Source organism: Lepidochelys olivacea, assembly GCF_965140295.1.
Source record: "Lepidochelys olivacea isolate rLepOli2 genome assembly, chromosome: 7".
NCBI lineage: Eukaryota > Metazoa > Chordata > Testudines > Cheloniidae > Lepidochelys > Lepidochelys olivacea.
The window spans coordinates 27,733,570-27,759,217 of record NC_140417.1 but is presented as its reverse complement, the minus strand read 5'-3'; the positions used below and the strand labels follow the sequence as shown (position 1 = coordinate 27,759,217).

At 40.4% G+C, this 25,648-nt stretch overlaps 1 protein-coding gene across 4 annotated transcripts in view; it reads left to right on the top strand.

Moving 5' to 3' along the window:
- CACNA2D3 (calcium voltage-gated channel auxiliary subunit alpha2delta 3) overlaps positions 1-25,648 on the top strand; it is a 728,899-nt gene that overhangs the window by 281,234 nt on the left and 422,017 nt on the right. For all 4 annotated transcript variants that reach the window (XR_014712447.1, XM_084634438.1, XM_084634437.1 and 1 more), the window contains exon 5: positions 13,390-13,552. Coding sequence is in view for 3 of the 4 variants with exons in the window: in XM_084634438.1 (XP_084490564.1) it covers positions 13,390-13,552 (163 nt within the window). In the remaining variant the exon portion in view is untranslated. The remainder of the gene's footprint in view (positions 1-13,389; positions 13,553-25,648) is intronic.

The following is a 25,648-nucleotide window of genomic DNA, read 5'->3' as shown; positions in this document are numbered from 1 at the left end:
ATCACCTTTTAGCTGCACACACCACACTTCCTACCTGTGCACTCTTAAATAGCATATAAACAAAATGAGAAACATGCTGGATAGTGGGGCTGACCATCAATACATCTACAAATTATTCAGTCAGATTTGTTTTCAGACTAGAACTTCATGCCTTCTGGAATATGAATAATGCTGATCTGTTCTGAAAACCTAAATTATGGCTTCAGTTGTATTGATAAAGTCTTAAACCCTGCTACGGTCTGACCATAATTCAGAAACTAAGATTAAAGTCATAATGAATGCTACCACTGAATAATCAAACCAGTAAATTGTTCAGTAAGTATTCTTATCTAGCAGGAATGGCTTGTTTAAATTCCACATAATAGAAGGGATAAAAGGCCAGAGTGTGGACTATTTTTATGACTTCATTCTGACAAATTAATTTTATACAAGCTACCCTTGTGTTGCTGCTGTTGTTTTTGTTGTTGTTGACCTGACTATTTGTTACATAAAATAGATCAGGCTTGGAGACATAAAGGTAACAGCCATTTTTATATGGTATGATGTTAGGCATTAGTATTCACTTATTTTAATGTAAGACTATCATTTACTTGTTTAAATCAGTGATTATTTATGCATATTACAACTACACTTTAAACCTATAAAATCTATACTAGCCTAGCTCAGCCAAATATACACCGGGATTTTGAGACAGCTCTGATCAATTGTCTTGTGCAGCTGTGTGCACGTTTCCATTTGGTGTGGCTCAGATTTGCTGATCAAGACACAAAAGATCACAAGGGTCTCTGTTCTATAAAACTGACAGTTATTAAAGTTAGTTTTCTATATTTCTGTATTTTAACAATGAAATTAACATAATTCAGTACAAGCATGGTGCAAGAAAAATCAACGATGATGTACTCAAAATTCTAAAATCCCGAGTGGGATATAATTAAAAAAGAAGAATGCATGCAGTGTTTTGAATAACTCTTCAGACCTGTAAATCATCCCTGATAATTAAAATGTCTTGGTAAGATTCTGGATTTGTATCTGAGGATGAAATATTTGCGAATTGCCTGGTATGTCTGCATGTATCTAAAAGTTGAAAAATCTAATGTTAGGTTTAATATTTTTGTTTTGCAACCATTATATGAATCCACATCTTTTTTAAATTATTATTGCTTTATTTTGTTATATAATCTTGAAACAATTTTTAAATGAATAGAGTTTTTATGAATAAAGTAGATGCAGTTGTTTTTTTTCTGCAGAACTCTGTGGCTCCAGAGATATGTGTTTCTTTTATTAAATTAACTCATCAACGTGGTGTTGTTATTCCAACTTCAGACTTAGCTGACCAGATTGCTATATTACACCAGAGAGTCATAAATCTTTTGAAGGGGATTTGTATATGTTCATTTGCTCAACATCTCATCTCTCATTTTATTTCCAAATAAACTCAATAATGTTGCATGCTCTCTCTCTTTATTTATTTATATTTTGGGTGTGGTTAATAATATTAATTTAACATGCTGTTTAAAAACAAAGAAACAACCCCAATCTCCAAAAAACAAAACATTGCAACTCATGTTGTTGTTTGAGTACCATGAAAAATACTGGCTTGTTCTCCTTGTTGTTCAGTATTTAATGACTTGTTGGAAAGAAGAAACTAGTGTAATGTTTGTTTGTTCAGAGTTGCAGTTTATATCTAGAGCGTTGCATATGGCTCACCTGTTTTCTGGAGAATAGTAATTAGCACCCCAGTTCTTCAATACACAACACATAGGTGGTCTGTTGTGCCAATGCATAGCCATGTGAAGTCATTGGGTATGTTTATACTGCAGTGTAAGCCAGAATTTGAATTTAGGCTCAAGCCTGACCCTCCTTTTGTCTACACACATATCCCGCTAACCAAGGACTTGGTACCATGGGGATGGAGTGTCCAAGCCTGACTCAAGCAGGGACTTAGGGTTCAAGTGTTGTTGCTTTTCAGTGTAGATGCATGCAGTCTCTCATGCTCTGGGAATCTGCCAAAAGTATATCATGGTCCCTCAAGCTGACTCTTGTTTTCCCACACTGCACCACGAACAAAGGACTAGAGTGGCCACATTTTGGGAGGGCAGTAGGAAGTCTGGGATATGGGTGATCGGACTTGGGCCTGTATAATGCAATGTAGATGCTGGAGTTCCAGGGTGGGACCCAGGGTTCAACAATTCCTAACCTGGGATTACAGATGAGTATAGATGCTCAAGCCCTAGGTTAACAAAGCCGGGGTCTGTTAACTTGAGTTCTACTTATCCTGGGCTTACACTGCAGTGTAGACATACCCATTGTGGCTCTGCATGGGTGCATCAGTCCATCTTTGCCTTGTATTTTGAACAATCGGGGTCCAAGTTGCTTTCCACCAGAGAGAGAGAGGAAAGCCAAATGGTAGAGCTGGTTGGAAAATATTGCCGTTCCACACCCATTTCAACCTGCATGGAAGCTGGAGGGAAGAGCATGAGTTGCACAAGGGAAGAGTTTGGAGGACGCACTAGGAAGTCAGTCTAGTATTGCTGCTTATTAGTTTTCCTGGGATTGCATTAGGATTGCTGCCGGTGTGATCCAGCTGGAATCGAACTGGTTATTGCTCTGATAGCATAGATGCAAATATGGCAGTTGAGTGGCTGGCAGGCATGGGCAGTGGGTACCATAGGCTGGGGGAGGCTGTGCCTGCACAAACAGCCAGGCATGGCTCAGCGCATGCTCCGCCCCCAGACCTCCTGCTTCTGCTGTATGGCTAAGGCCCGGCTCCAGGGCCTGGGAGGGCTGTAGCTGCCCACCTTCCCTCATGGTGCTCCAGGGCTAGCTTGGGGCCGGCGGCTGCAGTGCGGGAGCTCTGGGCTCTGGCAGGCCCTTGCGTGGAAGGGGCAGGGCAGGAGGCTAGCCTCCCCCACCCAGTGGTTCACGCGCTGCCCATGCTGGCAGTCATCTTCTGCGGTGCACATTCCATGCTGTGAGTCTTACTAGACCGACCACTGCCACTGCATTTCAGGTGTGAAGTCCTGGGCGATAACACTGAGGACTCTATTCTTATTACATAAATCTGTCTCTGTTAGAGCAGCTTATTTACAGAGTTGCTCCAACTGCAGTTTAGCATTTGTAGCCATCTATACACAAACTGACTTTCTGGTGCCTCTTTCAAGATCTTCCCTTCTGTAGACCCATGTTCCTTCCTCCAGCTTCCACGCAAGTCGCTACTTTCCTGAGGAAACATTTCACATTTCTGTGGAAAATGTTCATATTTTTGTAAAACTGAAAACTCATTTATTTTTTTATTTTCGGCAAGTTTTCATGGAAGTTTCATTAAACGAAATAGGGACTCTTGAACCTCTTCCTGTTCATGAATAGAGCTGGTTGGGAATTATTTTTTTACTATTTTTTTTAACATTTTTTTACAAATGCTGTTTTTGTTGAAATTGAAACATTTTGAAAAAGCCTGTTTCAATGAAAATTTCCACAAAAAGGCTTTTGAGACAAAAAAAAAAGTTTTGAAAAAATTAATTGCAGAATATTTTGAAAATTTGTTTCAGATTTTAATTTTAATGTTTGTATTTTTACACTGTTTCATGACACTTGAGTAGCGTCAGTGGAACGTATGCACTAATAGTATTGACATCATTTTATCACACATAATAGTTGAAATATTCTATTGATTGTATTTGATGGTGAAAACCACGAAGGGCAGCTGCTAATTAGTATTGATTGAACCATTTTACCTTTTTTTCTAGATTAGTATCACCTGTTGGTGGTGGTTGTTCAATACAACACGTTTCAGCTATTATGTCATAATATGACATCTATTATGCACTATTACAACTGACATGTCATGAAATAGTGTAAAAATAATATAAACATGTAATTCTAAATGAATTTCAAAATTCTGAAAGAAAATTGTCTGAAACTGATTTGTTTTGGAAATTCCGCTTCATGGGAGATTTCAGAAATATCTGTTGTGTGTTTGAATGAAATGAAATTTCAAAATGTCAAGATTTCCCACAAACCAGAAACTCAGGTTTTGACCAGTTTTATTCATGAATCACTGATCACAGCAAGGCTGTCCCGCTAGGCAGGATTCAGTTCAGCTGTGCTTTGTACTGCCATCTACTGTCTTAGTGCCTCATTCTAAAGCTCTTGTCTTAATCTACTTTGTGTTTATTCACGTGAACTTCAATAGCTGCTTCAGTTTTGTACAACTAAATTTTGGATATAATGTGAGCATACAGATTTTTAGCTGTAGCTAGATATGAGTTACACAGTGACAAACTAATATTATCTTACAGTGTCTGCTAACTTTATATGTATGGCTTTTATTCAAAAAGTCTTGTCCCATTCAAACGTTGAGATGGATGAGGCAGGGACAAATAGTGACAATCTGCCACAGGGCTCCTTGATGTTAAAACCTACATTATCTGCGTTTTATAACAGTAGGCCCATGTACTGCAATTTGCTATGTACAGGCGAATACCTGTGCAGTGCCACATTGATTTAATTTAAAAACTTTTCAATTTACCCACTTCAAAATCTTCTTTAACATTTTTTATTGTTGTATAACAGGTTACAAAAAAGCTATGGTTTAGAAATCTATCTGGCAGGTTAGTATCTGTTATCCAAGGAAAAGATGAAGAGACATTTAAGAAATAATACTACATTGATTTTGCTGCAGCTCTGCTTTCCCCCCACTTCTGTAGAAGCTGCTGATGCTGACTGCGTCCTCAGTTTCTAAGATGAAACTGACAGCAGATTCAAGGGAGGAGAAGCAGGCTTATAATTCTGGCTGGTAGTGTAAATTGAGATGGAGTAGTGCTAAATAATGAGTTTTGTGCATCTTCAAAGAGGGTTACAGAAAATGTAAAAGGTCATTCCCAGTGCAGGTCCCATTGATTTTGGATTTGTGCAAGATGGTGTCCCAAATCCTGTGATTCACAACCCAATAATCAATGAAAGTCCCGAGATCCCATGGGTCTCCTTTTGTGGAAGGTTAGGCTAAATGGATAAAATTTTCAAAAACATCTAAGTGACTTAGGGCCCTAAGTCCCATTCATTTTTCAAGGCTTGAAAGGCTACACCACAGAACTTTTGCCAGCATAGCTATCCCAGCAGAGCCCCCTCGTTGGAGGCTCATTGTAAGTTGACAGGCATTCTTCCGCCAACATAGCTACACCACTTCCCTGAATGACATTAGCTAAGCTGATGAAGCCCTCTTCTGTCACCATAGTTGTGTCTATGCCAGGGATTTTGCCAGCATAGCTATGTCTGCTGGGCAGTGTGATTATCTTTGGTATTGTAGACTAAGACTTAGGCTGCTAAGTCACTTAAATGCTTTTTGAAAAGTTTACCCATAATTACTATTAAAACTGGAATGTGAAACTAAAGCTGGAAAATGCTGAGACTTCTCAGAGCATGAGGGTAAGAGTGTATTAATGGGAATGCTTTAAATGGTACTTCATGCAGCTTTTACACATGAAAAGCAGTGATTTGGGTGCCAGTCCTGCAAAACCCAAAGCATATGCATCACCTTATGCACTGGGAGTAGCCCTATTGACTTCAGTGGGAGTACTCACAGTGCATAGAGTTAAGCGCACACAAAATCTTTGTCAACATCTAGGGCCTGAATCCTGCATTTTTGATCCTTTTTCATGCGGTTTATTGTGAATGAGCAATTCCCTGCAAAGTCTTTTTTTAATTAAATCATTTGCAAAAATTTAGATTTTTAAAAATGAAGAGTAACTGTTCAGTGCATATGTGTGGAACTCTTCTTGTCTGTCTGGACATTTCATATTCTATACATGTAGTTTAAAAAAAAAAGAGAAGTTGGGATTAGTCTCAAGCGAATGTCTTTTCGGTGATGTGGGTGCAGAATAAAGCTGTGTGGAATGTGGTAGTTTTCAGGGGGTTATGAATTCCTTTTTCTTCGGTTCACTTTGAGTGTTTGCATCTCTTTGTACTGGAGTCTTTTTGCTTAGACATTCAGGTTCAAATGAAAACTCATTGAATTTCACTTGATTTTTTAAGCCAAATCCATGAAACTCTGCATTTTCACATGGTTTCCATCAAATAATAATTGGCCTAAGTTTGCTCCAAACTGCGTCTAGATATTTTTGAAACTTGGCACAAGTTCTCAGACCCTGTGAATTTTGTGTAATAAACATTGTGCACATGTCTTCTGATCTACTCCATACTAATAGAATATTCATTTTAACGTGACAGTGAAATATGGTACAGTGGTTCTTTTCTTATGCTGTGAAAATAATATCTATAGTCTCTTGAGGAAAAATATGGTTCAGTATGGAGTCAGGGGATCTGGGTTCTACCTTAGACTTGCTTTACAATATTGTGCCTTTGTTTCTCTTGTCCGTAAAATGAAGAACACTGGTTCTTATTTCACGGGGGTAATATGAAGCTTGTATCAATAGCGTTTGCAGGATGCTTTGAGATCCTCTAATGGAAGATGCTATAGAAGCACTAAGTGTAAATATTTGTTTTCTTGCTTTTGCAGAAGGGTTCTTTTTAAATGAAAAGTTACAGGCTTGTGGCAGATTCTCCGAAACATTTGGTTTAAATAAAGGCCAATAAAGTTCTCATGTTTATTGAAAAGAAAAAAAAAACGAAACCCTCTTCTGTTAATGTTTCTGTACTGCATTTAAAGTAGACAGTAAGAGTGAAATTTGAGAGCACCTAAGTCCCATTTTCAAAAGAGATTTAGGAGCTTTCAGTTGATACCCTAAGTCCCACTGACTGTGTCTACTCTGCAATTACTGACTCGAGCTTGGGTTACTGCTTACTGTATTTTTCACTCCATGCATCTGATGAAGTGGGTTTTAGCCCATGAAAGCTTATGCCCAAATAAATTTGTTAGTCTAAGGTGCCACAAGCACTCCTCGTTGTTTTTGCTGATACAGACTAACACGGCCACCGCTCTGAAATCTGCTTACAGGGTGTCCTTCAGGAATAATGCATTCTCCATTTCAAGTATATTGGTAAAACAATCTTATAAACTCCTCACTTAGTGTTGTAGTTATGTTCCTGAAAAATGCTACTTTAAGCAAAATGATGTTAAGCGAATCCAATTTCCCCTTAAGAATTAATGTAAATGGCGGGGAGGGGGGGTGTTAGGTTCCAGGGAATTTTTTTCACCAGACAAAAGACATTGTATACATATACAGTATAATTTTAAACAAACTGTTTAATACTGTTCTTACCAATGATGATTGTGAAGCTTGGTTGAGGTGAGGCGTAGTGGGGTCGGAGCGTGGGGGCTTGCCCCACTCTCCCTGCCCAGTGCTCCTGCTGGGGAGTGGGGTCGGGGGCTTGCCCACTCCCCAGCTGAAATGCTGGGCAGGCGGAGTGGGATAAGCCCCCACACCCTGACTGTGCTCCCCAGCTGGAACACCAGTGGGCGGAACGGGGCAAGCCCCTGCGCCCCAATCCTGCTCCGTGGCAGGAGCACCAGACAGGCGGAATGGGGCAAGCCCCCGTACCCCAACCCTGCAGTGCCAGGTGGAGGGGGACAAGCCAAATGACCTTATAACGGAACGTTGTGTGACTTTAAACGAGTATGTTCTCTAATAGATCAGCAACCTAATAATGAAACAGTGTTAACTGGGGCGACTTTAAGTGAGGAGTTACTGTACATCTCTGTCTCCTGTAACTAACTGGAATCACTACTGTAATTTTTCCCCCTACGTGTGTTGTGTTTAGGTTTTCACAGTCCTGATAACCCGTGTGTGTATTTTTCTTGTACTTACTCAGAAAACCACTTTATGTATCTTCAGAAGAGCTGCCACATTAATTTAACAAGAAACAAGGTTATTCTCTTTCATTCAAATTGTTCTGCAATAATGTGATTTCACAATTTTAAAGTAAGACAGCAGCCAACTGAATTGTGTTTATTATTACAACTTAAGGGGGAGTACTTAGAATGTAAGTGAAAACTGGGTCAAAATGATTTAATACAATGTTTTTCCTTTTTAAATAAAAAGGAAATATTTGTATTTCAAAAAGTAAATATTGTTTTAAAATATTTATCAAATATTTTTATGATAAACCACTTAAAGCATCACAAGATTTGTTTACTCTGGAAAAAAAATGTCAGCAGTCAAAAGAATGGCATTCATCTCAAAATAATTGCATTCATTTGCAGTAGTTCTTGTAGAGAGCTAACAGTACTGCAGTATACTTAGAGCACTTTTTTATAGCTTAACTCACTCACTAGTATCTGGATTCAGCAAGGTTCCTACTGAAGTCGATGGAACTACTCAAGTGCTTGAATAGGGCACATCTCTAAGTACCTTGCTGAGTTGAGGCTTGTAGCCCAAAAGTTTCCCCATGGTCTTGGGTCAGTCCATGTCTCTGGTGGCGGGGGGGGAAGGAGAAATCTTTCTCTCGTGGCTTTAACATTCCACAAGCCTTGCATTTTTCCCAGGATGTTTTTCTACTATACCCTTTGCAAGAATCCAGTCTCCTGGCAGTTTATGGTTGGTCCTGGTAGCTGTCCAGAGACATCATTCAACACACATCAGCTACTGTGGCAGGAATTTGCCACAAACATTCGTATTTAAACAGGCTTTAAAATAAAGCAAATTACAGTTGAAGCTTTCCTGTCAGAATCAGTCTCTGCATATTGAATTAACCTACAAACAATTTTTAGCAACTTGCCACCCCACCCACCCAAACATAACAGGTTTGTTTTTACCACTGTTGCACCCACTGTGTACAGGCCCAGCCTAAAAATGTTGGGACTGTTAGTGATATAATTCTTTGAAATGCACCCCAAACTCAGTGGAGTCATTTTATAATCAATGTGCGTAGCTCATGAAGGATCTTTTGGCTCTTCTCTGCTCTTGCTGAAGTAGAGTGGTTCAGCTGCTTGTTCCTCTGAGCTCTACTGATCAGTTTGGCTTGGAAGGAAAAAAGATTTAAAAAAAAAGAAATGAAAGCAGAGATTTCTCTTTAAATTTTTAGTTCTCCCAAGTTGCTATGCATTTGCTCATTATAGAGTGAGTGGGCATCAAAATTCTAGGTAGTTTTCAGAAACCTGCCTATTACAAAGGTGGTGATGTATAATAGCGAATGTGTAAAATACAGTTTCACAATAGCAGACACAAATGCACTCTAGAATATTAATGTTCTTGTACAGGTTTTAAGTAATATCTCTGTAATAAATTATGTTAATGGCTTTCCTTGTAATGATTTTGCTTTAGTTTGTCACTCACTGTGCATGGCTCTTTACGCACAATATTAGAATAATCTCACTGTTTGGTCATATCACAATCAGTCTCACAGTACTCCTAACCCAAATTATCATTTTGCTATTTATCAGGCTAATATGTTTTTGGCATGTCATATTGCGCACTGTGGGAGCTCACCTTGTTAAGGTTGCATCCGAGGTTGACAAGATTAAACTGAAGTCATTTTCTCTTCGAGCTTAGCAGCTGGAGTATCTGTGTTGTCAGCAAATAAGAGTTTTTTCCCTTTCCCTAGGGCATTATCTCAAATGTAGTGTCAGAGTGCCCGATGGATTTACTTCACTATTTTTAATCCAATTTTTAATTTTCCTCCTACCACCTTTCAGCTGTCATAGGCAATATTTTCCTGGGAAGCAGTAGCAAATGTGCACAGAAGAAACCACTATACAACATTACTGCCTAGATGCCAATCTCTTCCTAACCGCAATGCTCACTGTTTCAGCTGCAGAGCTTACCTGATATTTGTTCTCTATGGCACAATTTTTAAGAAAAGAAAAAAACAAATAAATTATTTTTGTTCATTCAGCATGACAAAAAAAAGTTTAGGGGAGATGTTAATAAAATCGAATGTTTTTTGTTATGGACTTTAATGCCTTTAGAATAATTGATGGATGAACATACATTTCAATTTGGTTTTACTGTATAGTTTACATAATTGGATTATTCCGCAAACATCTCCACAATTGTAAAACACAAACCATAGACTCAGGCCTAAAAAGTTAATCAAACAAAGAAAAACCCTTTAATTGCAAAAGTAGTAGTGTCTTTTATTTCGAGCCTAACAAATTTTAATACCCAACTAGCCTGGCAATTTAACATTTACAATTGTAAATTACTTTTCCTTTCAACAGAACATAGTGAAGGAGGATGTCTACTGATTAATTCATTTGGGAAAGGAATAACCAAACTGATGAAGGAAAGCAAAGTATGCCAGCAGTGTGCTTTTGTTCGTGACTCGCATGCTTTTCATGGCCAAATTGCAATCTGACCAATTTCTTCACATACTGTGTGTACTTGACTATTTCCATACCATTTATGCCTTTCTTTTCAAGAACTTAGTATATTAACAGGATAAGCCGCATTCTGCTGTTAGTTTTATCAATGAAGACAATGGAATTGTACCAGAATTAGCAAGAGCAGAAATTCAGGGAATGAAGGCATTGCACCTTTCTTTTAAAAGCTGTAATATTTAAATATATTGTGGTTGAATTTTGATTTACATGTTTATGAAAATGTGTTTAAAAAAACAGAAAAGTTCCATTGTCAATGGCAGTGAAATCCAAGGCACGCACAACTTGCCATCATATGATTAGATGCATTAATATTTAGTAATGTAAAAAGTACTAATGTGCTCCCTGATCTTCTGCAGCCTTAGTGGTGGGAATGTGCTGTGTGTGGGCCAGCAAAGGAAAGAGAACGGTCGGTGACTTTAAGGAGTACTCCTCCCTTGTTTATTCTCTTCCTTTTTGAATACGCTGCCTCCTTGTGGGCGTGAGATGCAGGCTGTCACGGGGCAAGACTCGCCCCTGCTGCACCTCCTGCTGGTCTCTCAGGGAATTAGCTCTTCCAGCCTCTGGAGCACCCTCTGCAGGCCAATGTCCCACTTGCCATTGGCCCCCGGTGCCCCTTTTACCCAGTCTCTGGGTCTTCCCTCCCCAGGGAACCCCCACCCACTATCCCCACCTTGCCTCAGTCTTTGGTACTGCCAGTCACCATTGAGCCCCCACACTGGGTCAGACTGCAGTGTATAAGCCAATCATCACAGGCAAGGGGGGTTTGGACCTGCTGCCTCTGCCTACGCGGGGGCTGCCCCCTGCAACCCCAGGACCTATCTTAGGCTATCTGCCAGGCCTGCTGCCTGGGGCTTTTCCAGTCTGGAGCCTTCCAGCTCCTCTGGCCTTCCCCAGCCCTACTTCACCTCAGGTATTCCAGTACACTCCCCAGCAGCCAGGCCCATCTCTCTCAACAGCTAGAGGAGTGCTCCTGGCCCACTGTCCTCTTATAAGGGCCAGCTGAGCCCTGATAGGGGTGTGGCCACAGCTGAGCCTGCTTCCCCCAATCAGCCTGGGGCAATGCTTGCTCCCAGCAACAGCCCTCTCCTGGGCTGTTTTAAGCCCTTTAAGGCCTGAGCGGGTGACCACCCCCGCTACAAGGCTCTTTGGCACATTGGCACAACATAAGCCTGTTGACTCCCACTCCCTAAGGAGGTTTTATAAGCCCTCCCCCTTGTCCAGGGTGGCATTCTGAGTAGGGACCAGGTTTTGGGCCTTGCTGTTTCGCATCATGCTCGTCATCTTTTCCAGGCTGGGAAGGAATTTTTCCTCACCACTGGATTGGCCTGGGCAGGGCGTGTGTTTCCACTTTCCTCTCGGTAGCCCAAATAAACAGTAGGTAAGATAGGCTGTAAAATTCATGTGGTTGGAACTTGGCAAGTAATTGTTCATCAGGGGTCTGGTTCCCTAATAAACTGCAGTCTGAGGTGGACTTATGGGGAAGCATCCCCTAAAGAAGCTGAGGAAAGATGGATTGGGACTCCTAACGTCTGGTACAGTGGGGAGAAAAACCCCTTTCCCCAGCTCCCTTAATCCTTGTACAAGGGGTGGGTGCTGGGGACCCAGCAACAGGTTGTGAGTGGGGAGAGCCAATGGGAGCCCTCTCAGATAGGTGGAAAGGATTAAGGAAAGACTGATGATCTGCTCTATATGATTTAATGCTGGGTAGTTCCCAGATGAGATAAAGTTGTGGCCTAATTAAACCACATCTCTTGTAGTCTGTCTTTCTTCCTGCATAGCCAGGACAATAACAGCTGAGAGAGTGACTGTGCTGTATAGGACTCTGCCTCAGGCACGTTGATTGTAAGGTGATGAATGTTTCAGTGGAAATACATGAACTACAAGGTATTAGTTGTTTGCATTAGCTCAGTAAAACTAGTTGCATGTAAAATTGAAAAATGACACTTTTCAAAGCATTTAAAGCTTTCAGGTACCAATCGTGTATCATTTATCTGTTTCTATGCTAAGTAGCTATCCTTTTGCCCTAATAAATATAAAGAAGAAATCCTATAAAGTTAATTTCCACAGGATTATGTATCTAGTCTCTGTGTCCTATTATTATTTATAATCGTGTACTTAGTTATAACAATGACTGGGATTCAACTTCATGGGCTTTGTCAAAGATATTATATTTGGATCTTTTACAGTTAGTAAACATTTGAAAAACTTTTTTGTTTTCAAAGGTTGAAAGATTAAAATGGGGTTATGTACTGCTGCTAGTTGCCTCCAAAGTTTGCTAGAATCCCTGTTTTTGAGCTAGGTCTCTCTCTCTTTTTTTTTTCTTTCTCACGTATACACCCACACTCTCATGCACCCCCCCATCAATAATTTTATCTAAATCACTTTTGCTTATCTTGTTATACTTTTTCCAGAAGAAGCCAAATACCATTTAGGAGTCTTTACACATACAGATGATGATTTCTTTCTCCAGAAAAAAGTCAAATCTAGATTTAAATTACTGTCAAAGTTGAAGTTGGATTGTATGAAACCTTTTGTAATATGTATTTGTGATGTTCAGCATGAAATGGATAACTCCTTTTCTTTAAGAGATGCCAGTCAATCCAAATTATGGTTGAAGTAGTATAAAAACCTAGGAGAAAAATGCTATAAAATTCTGCTGTCATAGGTTTTAGCCAATTCCTTTTAACATACTTGATGAAGTCAGAATGCTTTCAGTATATCACTAATAGCAGTTCTCGAATTAATGGAAAATATTAAGCTAAAAAGAGAGACTTTTGCCAGTACATAATTGTGCAACAAATGGTTTAGATTGAGAAAACTTTGTGTTAAAATAGTACTTCTTTTGTGTACAGTGGGGTTGGACTGCCCTTACCATTTAATGTTAAGAGGGATGTGCATTCACAGATATTAAATTGTTTTCAGAAAGAAGTGCACATGTACTAGTTTCCTAAAATGAATCTTTAAGCTCCTAAAAATATGTAGCTTTTTATATCATGTTCTTCTGGTTTAGACAAAAACATATGCTAATAAATATTAGATACATGAATGAATGGATTAAAATGTAAGAAAATTGTTCAGAGGGTGTAATAACTGAATGCAAATTTTTGTTGCAGTATGAATACTTCAACGCTGTTCTCATAAATGAACGAGATGAAGAAGGAAACTTTTTAGAACTTGGGAAGGAGTTCATTCTAGTGCCAAATGACCACTTCAATAACTTGCCTGTGAACATCAGCCTGAGTGACGTCCAAGTACCGACCAATATGTACAACAAAGGTTAGCTAATATCTTCTTTCTCTCTGCATTCCTCGAGTTAAAGGTATGAAGCAACATGTTGTTAATAAATGACTATATTTTATAAACTAATTCTGTGCTTTGTTAGAGTTAGTTTCTCTCAGTCTTCAGCTGAGGTAATGCCATAAGAGCTACAGCTCTGAATATAATTTCTTTTCTTCTATGGCAACATGTATGGTGACCTAATATAATCAACACATTGCATATGTATTTTGCAGCACATATTGTATCAGAGGAAAACTTATTTAGGGCAAATTGCTTTCCATAGTTTCCAGATCAGTTGAACAGGCTGTAAACCGTCATTCATTAGTTAGGCTCATGGCAAATAGAGAGCCTAAATGCACCTTTTAAACATGACGGAGAGTAAACCCATCAAGCAGGTAGGAAAACTCTCAACTGTTTATAACTACAGCTGCTGCTGACTCTTAGGTAACATGTACAGCAAGTTAATTTTAATAAGATATCACACTTGATACTGAATGGTATACTTGACATGTAGTACATAATATATATGCCTACTAAATGCCTGATCTAACAAACTCAGTGGATTGAGCCGGAATATAGGGAGTACAAACTGAACTCATAACAGCTTGTTTTCATTTTCCCATTGGAATTTCTTGTTGTCCAGTCATCAGAATTCAGTCTCTATGTCTGCTTATTGCAATTATAGAGCAACAATCAATTTAATTTTCTGGGCCATTCCAATGATGAAATGTATTAAGTTATAGCACACAAGTTTACAAACTGTGGTCCTTGGAGCCCTTGTCAGTGATCCATGGAGAGCTGGCTTCTCATTTAAACTGTGTTAAAAGACAGCTAAAAATGCATTCAGTACTTTCCAAATGCTACAATTCCATGTCAGCAATTGCGGTAATTGACGTAGGGATGTTGTGTAATTGCAAATGAAACGGGAGATAGTCCAAACAATTTAGACTGAGAGGAGAAGTGATTCATGAGGCAACCTTTCTTCTAAGATGTGATTCACACTACGGAGAAGCCTGACAACTCAGAAATTGTAGAGAAATGTTTAAAATTGGGATCACAAAATAACAAAGCTTCACAGAGAATATTTAAAGGTTTGTGAGATGACTGAAGTGGAATATTTTAAAGAGATTTAGAAAAAACTTTGAACACTATCAAATGATTTCTGTTTCACATTTAAAAAGTGCTAATATTTTTCTATTTGTACCTGTCTCTAAATGAGCTCATTCCAGACTTTCTATATTCATATTGAATCCTCATTAAAAGAAAAACAAAAAGGAAATATTATTGTGATGGTTGCAAAGGGATTTAGAAATGCTAAGTTAGTCATATTTTAGGGAGAAGTTAAATCGCTGAGCAATTGAGGTGATGGGGATTTTATTAAAATGTGAGGACCTTCTTCCTATTTAATATTATACAGTACTTTTCTGTGCAGAACTACTTTTCAGACCCTAATGAACTACACATTCAGGCCTAAGTCAACTGGGCTGTCAAATCATGTTTTGGCCACTCATACAGGATCTGCCTATAGAGAGAGATGAGGGAATCCATGATGGTGATTCCTGTCTCCACTTTGCCTAATTCAAACCAGCCAAAATAATCACTTTGTGCAGCTGCAGAAACATTATTTTTATCTTTCAAATTTTTTCCAACTGCTGAAATCTGGATTATTGCTGATATTTTCCTAAAACAGATACACAGACTCAGCTTGGATGTTCACGTTGACATTCCCTCAGCAAAGCGAGGTGATCCATATGCTTCGGCTTTTTGGCACACCATACTTGTGTTTATCCATTGCAGTGTATGGTCCTCGATAGCTTAATCAAACCGTTGGCTTAAGGCATAGGCACTGGATAGTTATGGATTGCCAGCAAAGCACCTGCATAACAGAGAATGTCCTTTGGTCAGCTGCGTCTTTTGTCTCATTTTGTTGGATTCGTAGGGAATTGGCAAAACCACACAGTATTGCCAACCAGGGTATTTGAAATCATGAGTCAAGCCTCAATAATAATGAGATTGGCTTAAAAAATCATAAGACTTTTAAAAATAATAATTTTGGGGGACTTTTTAAAATATTTGCCCTCTGTTGTTCGTGCCTAACTGGTATTTCTACACTGCAGTTAGACACCTGTGGCTGGCCCATGCCAACTGACTCAGGTTTGCGGAGCTTGGGCTAAGGGCCTTTTTAATTGTGGTGTAGACGTTTGGGCTTGTGTGCACTCTGAGTTCTGGGACCCTCCCACCTTGCAGGGCCCTAGAGCCTGGGCTCCAGCCTGAGCCTGAATGTTTACACCGCAGTTAAACAGTCCCTTAGCCCGAGCCCCGGAAGCCTGAGTCAGCTGGTCTGGGCCAGCCTGGGTATCTAACTGCAGTATAGACATACGCTTAGAATTCACATTTTCAAGCTTTTGTCTGCAACTATGAGGGCTAGAAATTTACTTGGGGTGGAAAACAATGAGATTTCACATAATTCCATGAATCCCAGAGCTGGGACTTAAAGCAACACAGCAAATATCGGGAGATTTGTGATAAAACCAGAAGAGTTGCCAACACTGAATGCCACAGATATTAGTACAGATTGTGAATTACTAGATACCATCAGAGATATTTGGGCAGTGCTCCCATCAGTGTCTGGTTGGGTGGGCACAAGTGGCAGAAGGCCGATAAGCACAGTAGAACTTATCACTTATTCAGCTATTACAGACTGCTCAAATGTAGCAGTCTAAATTTATACAGCACTTCACAGACCATAGGTAAGACCCATTACATTCCTGAGGAGCTCACAATCTAATATGCAAACTGTTCAAGGAAAAACAGCCAACCAGCTTAAAAAAAACCAGACAACCCAGCCTAGCATGGAAATATATATAAGTAAGTTTATATACAAGCTGTTTGACTGAGTGAAGAGCACTTATCCATACTGTAAAGGTACATTTAAACATGCAACAGGGGAATCACTTACTAAATAAGAGGATTTCTGTACAATCACTTACTAAATAAGAGGATTTGTGTATATTTTCTTTCTGGGATAATTTTCTGATCCTAAATTTTGCATTGGTGTGGGGGTTAGTCTGATTATTAGTGTGCCATTGCCAAGTGTGATCTTGGATGGTACCTGTCTCTCTTTCCCTGTGTCTCCTGTGTACTAGCCTATACGAAACTGAGTACATTAATTAACAAGATATGAATCTTCACCATTGTAATGCAAAGCTATTGATTTTTAGACTGTGAAGCTAGTACAAGTATTGGGTTGTCGTGAACACACTGATGTTTCTGAATTCCTATCATGAATATAACTGAAGGAGTTCTGAAGCTAAGTGGGATGTTAGTGTGCTTATTTATATGTCAAAACACACAACACTCTTCCAGCGCTCAGCTGTTTCACCAAGAGACTCATGTTCTGTTTCTGAGGTTATTTAAAATGCAAAAGTTTGAGGACATGGTGCTGGAAAGTATCTGTTTACAATAATGTTTTGTTTTTCAAGCAGTTTGAAAAGCATAGAAGTTCAACAGTCATTAGACATGAATTTAGAGAAGTTTTCGTAAGACTCAAGATAAGGTGCCATTTTAAACAATGAGTAAATTATGTAAAACCAGCATGAGATCAGAATCCTCCCTTGTGTATTTTAGAAACACTAATAGTCAGATACTTAGGTGTGTCAGAGCAGTGCTAAGCACACCTTGGAAAACGGTGCACAGGTGGCTTGTTGACACTGACCTTTCCACCCTCCATCTCTCCTTCCCCCATCCATAAAGACTACCTGAAGCCAAACTGTCAGTTAGAGCAGCTTCAGGGTTACTTTAACTTGCATGAGTTGATAATGACTCCCATGGAGCAGCTCTCCTGGCCAGGATTGTTGGAGTGCATTGTGCTCTGGCCCTGCATTCTCCCCAGTACACCTGCTTTGCCAGGTGGTGGGAAGCAGGTAGCTAACTGGGGAATCCTCAGTTGATATTTAATTACTGCTTCAAGGCCCATTTGTGCTACTGTTGAGGTACAAAACACATTTACCAGAGGCCAAATATATGGACCAACCTCTGCAACATCTCTCAGAAACCAGTTTCAGCAGCAGGAGTCTGATGTCCAGTTGGGGGAGACAGCAGACAGTAGTTTGAGTCCCAAGGTTGTCATTTAAGGTACTATGGGCCTGATCATGTTCTCATACCACATATACACCTGTTTCAGAGTAGCAGCCGTGTTAGTCTGTATTAGCAAAAAGAAAATGAGTAGTAGTGGCACTTTAGAGACTAACCAATTTATTTGAGCATAAGTTTTTGTGAGCTACAGCTCACTTCATCGGATGCATTCAGTGGAAAATACAGTGAGGAGATTTATATACACACAGAACATGAAAGAATGGGTGTTATCATACATGCTGTAAGGAGAGTGATCGCTTAAGATGACCTATTACGAGCGGGGGGGGGGAGAAAACTTTTTGTAGTGATAATCAAGGTGGGCCATTTCCAGCAGTTAACAGGAAAGTCCGAGGAGCAGTAGGGGGCGGGGAATAAACATGGGGAAATAGTTTTACTTTGTGTAATGACACATCCACTCCCAGTCTCTATTCAAACCTAAGTTAATTGTATCCAGTTTGCAAATTAATTTCAATTCAGCAGTCTCTCGTTGGAGTCTGTTTTTGAAGTCTTTTTGTTTTAATATTGCGACCTTTAGGTCTGAGATCGAGTGACCAGAGAGATTGAAGTGTTCTCTGACTGGTTTATGAATGTTATAATTCTTGACATCTGATTTGTGTCCATTTATTCTTTTACGTAGAGACTGTCCAGTTTGACCAATGTACATGGCAGAGGGGCATTGCTGGCACATGATGGCATATATCTCATTGGTAGATGTGCAGGTGAATGAGTCTCTGATAGTGTGGCTGATGTGATTAGGCCCTATGATGTGTCCCCTGAATAGATATGTGGGCAAAGTTGGCAACGGGCTTTGTTGCAAGGATAGGTTCCTGGGTTAGTGGTTCTGTTGTGTGGTATGTGGTTGCTGGTGAGTATTTGCTTCAGGTTGGGGGGCTGTCTGAAGGCAAGGACTGGCCTGTCTCCCAAGATTTGTGAGAGTGATGGGTCATCCTTCAGGATAGGTTGTAGATTCTTGATGATGCGTTGGAGAGGTTTTAGTTGGGGCAAGAAGGTGACGGCTAGTGGTGTTCTGTTATTATCTTTGTTGGGTCTGTCCTGTAGTAGGTGACTTCTGGGTACTCTCCTGGCTCTGTCAATCTGTTTCTTCGCTTCAGCAGGTGGGTATTGTAGTTATAAGAATGCTTGATGCCCACCTTGATTATCACTACAGAAAGTTTTCTCCACCCCTCACTCTCCTGTTCGTAATAGCTCATCTTAAGTGATCACTCTACTTATAGTGTGTATGATAACACCCATTTATGTGACCATCGCTTATTAGCACCGTAGTGTCATCATGATATCTTCATCATCTGGACCCATGGAAAAGAAGCCCTTGAGGAATTCCAGCATGATTTCAACAATTTCCATCCCAACATCAACCTCAGCCTGGACCAGTCCACACAAGAGATCCACTTCCTGGACATTACGGTGCTAATAAGTGATGGTCACATAAACACCACCCTATACTGGAAACCTACTGACCGTTATTCCTACCTACATGCCTCCAGCTTTCACCCAGACCACACCACATGATCCATTGTCTACAGCCAAGCTCTACGATGCAACCGCATTTGCTCCAACCCCTCAGACAGAGACAAACACCTACAAGATCTCTATCAAGCATTCTTACAACTACAACTACTCACGAAAGCTTATGTTCAAATAAATTGGTTAGTCTCTAATGTGCCACTAGTGCTCCTTTTCTTTTTGCAGATACACCTGTGTGACTTGTTGAATTAAATGGAATTGTTTAGCTTTACTGCAGGGCAAATGAGAGTGAACTCAGACATATAGCTACAGTCGAACACACTGATAGTGAACAGAGATGATAAAGTGCTTTTATGGTGAAATAAAATGACAGACCCAAATGGTTTCGGGTCACTGCAACATTCAGAATACAATCTGGCTTTATTAAATCTCTGCTTTAAGTAAATATGTTCAATATAAACACTGACTTCATTATAAAAATTCACTTTAAGGAATTCACTGTAATTTTAACCGTGGTCCAAACAGGGAAGCAAATCATCACAAGGACATTTTTAAAGCACGAACAGTTTGTTGTATAAAAAATTTAATACACTGTGTAGTGAGGTTGGCTTTTCCATCTGGTCATGTGTCTGCTACCTCAGTTTCCCCAACCCAGTTTCCTGAAGAATGCACGAAGACTTGCATGGTTCCAGGATACCCCCTTCTTTGGGTCTAGTTTATTAACAACAGTTCAGTGTCAACTCAAATAGAAATCTTTCCCACAGACTTTACAGTTCCTTCCCAAACCACAGTACTGATGTCTGGCCTTTGCTAAAACCTCTCCCAAGTGAGGCTTCTATTCCTGCTCCCTGCAGTGTCTCTCTCCAGGCTTTCTGCTTAATTGGTGTAGAGTGCCTCTGCTAGGTCCTAACCCTGGTTTTCCCTGCTTTATTTAAACGGGCTCCCTCTTAAAGGAAGTGCTGTCTCCAGGTTGCTATCATGTGGCACTTGGTCACCTGACCCAGCTGCCAGCCAAAGCTGTGAAGTAGGATCATAGATACATATATGTGCCTCTAGACTCCTACCACACTGTTTACTCCTGGGGGAATTTTGTGTCAGTGTGCAAGTTCAGAATTAATGTCCTCCACAAATTCCACCCCCCTCCCCCCTCCAGAATAATTGATTCTGAGGGGGAGGCAAAGGGAAGCCACAGGAGGGGCACACTGCAGTTACATCTTTCACCCACCAGGGGCTGATGTGGCACCAGAAGAGAGGGCAGCTGGTTTACTGGCCGGAACTAAAGTTACATACTTAGTTGCAAGAAGTTTGATGAAATAACTAAATAGACACTACAAGTGAAAAGTGTAATTTTTCTTGGCAACAGAAACCAAGTAGGCTTAGCTAAATTGATTTACGTTAATGGAAGATTTTCTTTTATACTCATTTCCAGTTGACTTTATGCAATCTTATCTCATTCACTGAGTTTTATAATGCAGAAATATTTCCTAAAGGATAAACTTTTCATCCAGTTAGCACAGTTGGCAATGGAATTAAATGTTCTCTATAGCGCTGCAAAACTTAGTTATCTATTGAGCTGTTTTGTTCTGTGTTAAATTTAGTTACAGTAAGAAATTGGGGTGGGGAGAGTCCAAACCTACTTAGTATCAGATAAAATACAGATTTCAAAAATCTGACTGCTCTGTTTGCCTATTTATTTTAAATGTGTTTCTATTCACATTTTGGAATGCATCTTTCTACAGCAAGTGTCAGGAGCGAAAACACTTTTATGCAATAATACTTTGAAGCACAGTATTTTTAATCTATAGCAGGGATGGGCAAACTTTGTGACCCAAGGGTCACATCAGGGAATAGAAATTGTATGGCGGGCCATGAATGCTCACAAAATTGGGATTGGAGTGTGGGAGGGGGTGCTGGCTCTGGGATGGGGCTGGGAATGAAGAGTTTGGGGTGTAGGAGGGTGCTCTGGGCTGGGACCGAGGGATTCAGAGGGTGGGAGGGGGGATCAGGGTTGGGGCAGGGTTATGGGAAGGGGTGCAGGTTCTGGCTGGGGGTGTTGGCTCTGGGGTGGGGCTGGGGATGAGAAGTTTGGGATGCAGGAGGGTGCTCCAGGCTGGGATCAAGGGTTTTGGAGAGTGGGAGGGGGATTAGGGCTGGGGCAGGGATTTTGGGGCGTGGGGAGAGGCTCAGGGGGTGCAGCCTCTGAGCAGCGCTTACCTCAAGCGGCTCCTGGAAGCAGTGACATGTCCCTTCTCCGGCTCCTACGCTGAGATGCGTCCAAGTGGTTCTGCACACTGCCCCGTCTGCAGGCACCACCCCTGCAGCTCCCATTGGAGCACGTAGGAGCCAGAGCTGGGCCATGCTGGCTTCCGGGAGCCATGTAGTGTGGCCCCCGACCCAGCTGGAGCAGGGCCAAGCCACGTGCTGCAGCCCTGAGACCCAGCACCCCACCTGGAACACTGGAGCGGGACCGAGCTGCTGGTGCAACTCGCAGGCCAGCTTAAAACGGCTCGTGGGCCAGAGTTTGCCCACCCTGATCTATAGTCATCACTCCACAATTAGTTTCAGCCAGGATTCCATTATATCACTTGACACAATTTTTCAAATAATGCACATGCAGCCCATTAGTTAGTGTGTGCTGTGTGTCAGTGCTCAATCCACAGAGGATGTAAGTCTAAGGCCTCTATTCAGCAAAGCACATCCGTTTTACTTTAAGCAAATTGACATTAAAGTTACACAAGTGCTGCTTAAGGGATGGACTTAAGCACGTGGTTGAGTGTTTTGTAAAAGTAGGGCCATATATCTTAAACTGAAACTGTAGAGGTTCATGCTTTAATGCTGTAGGTTCTGGGTTGAATCACTGATGATGACCAAGATGATAGACATTTCATATGTGACAGACATGGTGGGGGAGGTTATATCTTTTATTGGCCCAACTTCTGCTGGCGAAAGAGACAAGCTTTTGAGCTTTAAAAGGGTATGTCTACACTGCAATAAAAGACCTGCAGCTTGGCTGCAGCTGGCCCTGGTCAGCTGTATTGGGATCGGGCTGGGGGGATATAAAATTGCAGTGTAGACATTTGGACTCAGGCTGGAGCCTTGGCTCTGAGATCCCACGAGGGGGGCGAGGGGAAAGAGAGTCTCAGAGCCCAGGCTCTAGGCTGAGCCCAAACGTCTACACTGCTATTTTTAGCCCTGCAGTCCGAGTCCTACAGGTCTGAGTCAGCTGACCTGGGCTCTGAGACTCGGAGCTCTGGTTTTTTTAATCTCAGAGAGGTTCTTCAGGTTGTGTAAACTCTGTGTAAACTTGCAATCCTGTCTCTTTCTCTATCAGAAATTGGTCCAATAAACGACATTAGCTCACCTACCTTGTCTCTCTCCTAACCTGGGATCAACATGGCTACAGCAACACTGCAAACAATTTCACATGTGCACATTTGAAAATGGCATACTTGCAGCGATGAGGGAAAGACCCAGTGTTACATACACACATTCGATTTGCACATGCACGTTGACTCGTTTTTGGGGCTCTCTCCACAGCTCCCCTATAACTTTGGCTATTAACATTAATTTTCACTGTTGGCCCAGGTGAATTTTTCAATGAAGTTTAAAGAAAAGTGTCCAAACTGCTTCTGAGTTTCCATCAATAAAAGTGACCTGAATTGAAATTTTGATCAGTGTTGAGAGCAGAATTTATCACATAATACATAACAGCAACATTTAAAAGCCTTCACATACAGTGAAATTTTTCTAATGACTATCTCCAGTAAATGACTTTCTGATTTAAGTGGCCACTTTAAAGCATCCTCATACATTTTTACTTGTTGCTCAACACACATTAAATAACCAGCCTTTCAGTATGAGCTGAGATGTATTTACATGAGTCTGTCATTCTTTAGAAATCTGATGCTATTGACCTCCCGAACCAAATGTGATGCACTCCATTGCATTGGTGAAGTTTGCGCTACAGTAATGAAATGTAAACATGTTAGAAACAATTACTGTTTTTAATGGAACATTGTCAAAATACAGCACAGAATATCTTCACAATCTCTCAGTAAAGCTGGAAAGTTGCTGTCCAATTTGGCTTTATAACACAGAGCTGTGTTTTGATTTTCTCTTTTATAGATTATGAAAATTATGCAGGCTTTTAGCACGCTGTTTACAGAGATTTTTTTTAAAATGTTGAGACATCAGAATTATTCAGACTTAATAAATTTCTCCTCTTAGTTTTCTCTACAATTCTGTCTGACATTAACTTAAAGACTATCAGTACATGTGAGTGATATTGCTATCCCTTTTTTTAGATCACATAAGACAAGCTTCAGAGGATACTGTGTGATTTGAAAAAAAAAACCTTTTTGGACCACAAATCTGTTCATTTTTTTTAAAGTAACAGTTCTGTACTTAGGCAGATAATATAGTCGAAGCCATCTACTGGTAGCTTGATTCAGATAGCCTTATTTGCAAAGGCATCAGCAGTGTCAGCCAAGCATCAAGGGGAAAAAAACCCCAAACCAGCACCCATGCTAACACACCCAAAAAACAAGCCAAATTTTGCTTTACTTCAGTTTCTCAGAACTCTTGTACATTTAGATGTGCATTCAGTGCATCCACCACTGGAAGAAGAAATTGGGGAAAGTGGTTCACTAATGCTTCCTAATTTGAGTAGTAGTGTTTTATAATGTTGCTCTTTAATCAAGTACAACATGTTTATTTTGAAGATGGTCAGGGCCTTGTCTTACTATGTAATTGTAAAGTTACCTGGGTCTTTGTGGCCTACGTAAGTTCTGAATATTTGCCCTTCAGATTTAGCACTTTGTCATAGCTCTAATTTCAGCTGCTTCATAGTTTCTAAAATATGTGGTATCTACGTGCTAAAATGTTAAATGCATATAAATTTAATCGTTCATTTTCTCCCTTACACTTTTTTTGGGGGGGATTGGGTGGTACCTGGTAAGCTGCAAAACTCATTTGTGGTAGTTAATGTAATAAGGAAAATATAAATATAAATATAAAATTATATTAAATATAAATATAAAATATAAATAAATATAAATATAAATCTATATAAGAAAATATAAATATAAATTATTCTTGATTAATGCAGAAAAAGAAAATATTTTTATTTTTAAGCACAAACATTTTGCATGTTTTGAAAGTGGGCCTTGACAGTTCATAAGAAAATTTATTGAATGAATGGTCATCAAAATGTTCCTGTAAATTTGGAATTAAGTTCTGATCTCAGAAGAACTATGAATGTGGCACCTATGCAAAGTTGCCTGGGAGTATCACTGGTTACGATTCATCATCTTAGAGAAAATAATATGGTGGTACTATTGGGTTACAAAATGGTATTTCATTATAAATCCATTTACGGTAGGATTTTCAAATGTTTGGAAGTCAGTGAGAGTTGGGCACCTAACTCCTTTTGGAGCCTTTGAAAATCCCAAGCCTAGTATTTGTTAGGATAAAATAGTCTGTTTTCTAAATTTACTGGTAGTAAAAATAATCCTGGGGAATCCATTGACAAGTTGACAACAATCTTATTCTCACTGCAAAAATCAATATTAATGAATCTCATTGGAGAAGGTGCTCTATCCGAGTAACAATCAGATATGAATTGTGGAACAGTGCAACTCACCAAAATGATCAGATTATAGTGATAAAAAAGTAAAATAAAAGGTTATTTAAAACCCTGAATAATTATCAGGTAAAATCTAGCAACTCTCTGAATGCCAGGGTAACCATTTTTAATGAAAAAGAAATCTCTGAGTGCACAGGTACCACCACAACCCTCGCCGCTGCAGCCTCAGTGGTGAGTAGGCTTTGTCTGAGCCTGCAGTAAAGAGAGAACCCTTGGGCCCTTTTAGGGATTGTCCCCCCATCTTTCTCCTGTCTTCATGGTCACACAGCTTCTTGGTGGGTTTAGGGAGGGGAGGAGAGGGACTTCTTAGCTGACTGACTGGATAAAAGGGTGCAACGGAAGACCATTGGCTCTTGTACACCCAAAGGAAGGGGCCTTTCCCCTCCCTGGAGTACTGTCTGCACCAGAGAGCAATAGCTCCTTCCCTCTTCACAGCCTTGGGGTTAGAGTAGGACCAGATATTGAGCCTTGCTGGGGTCTTGTGCTGGCTGCCTTTTTGGGGCTGAGAAGGAATTTTTTCCTCACTGCCATCCTCTCTGCAATTCAGGGACCCAATGGGTAGCTTAGATTGTAAAAATCAAGTTGTTGCAACTTGACTCAAGTGCCCAGTGCAGAAAATCCTTCAGTAGGGAGTCTGGCTCCCTGATAATACCCAAAATGGAAGCAGAGAGGGAGAAGGTGCCTCCTAAGGAAGACAAGGAATGATGTGGGGGCTCCTAATGTCATGAACAGTGAGGAGACACCCCTTCCCCCATACGCTCAACTCTTGTATGAGGGAAAGGCGATGGCACCAAATAAGAGGTATAGAGGGGGTGGAGCTGAGGTAGACC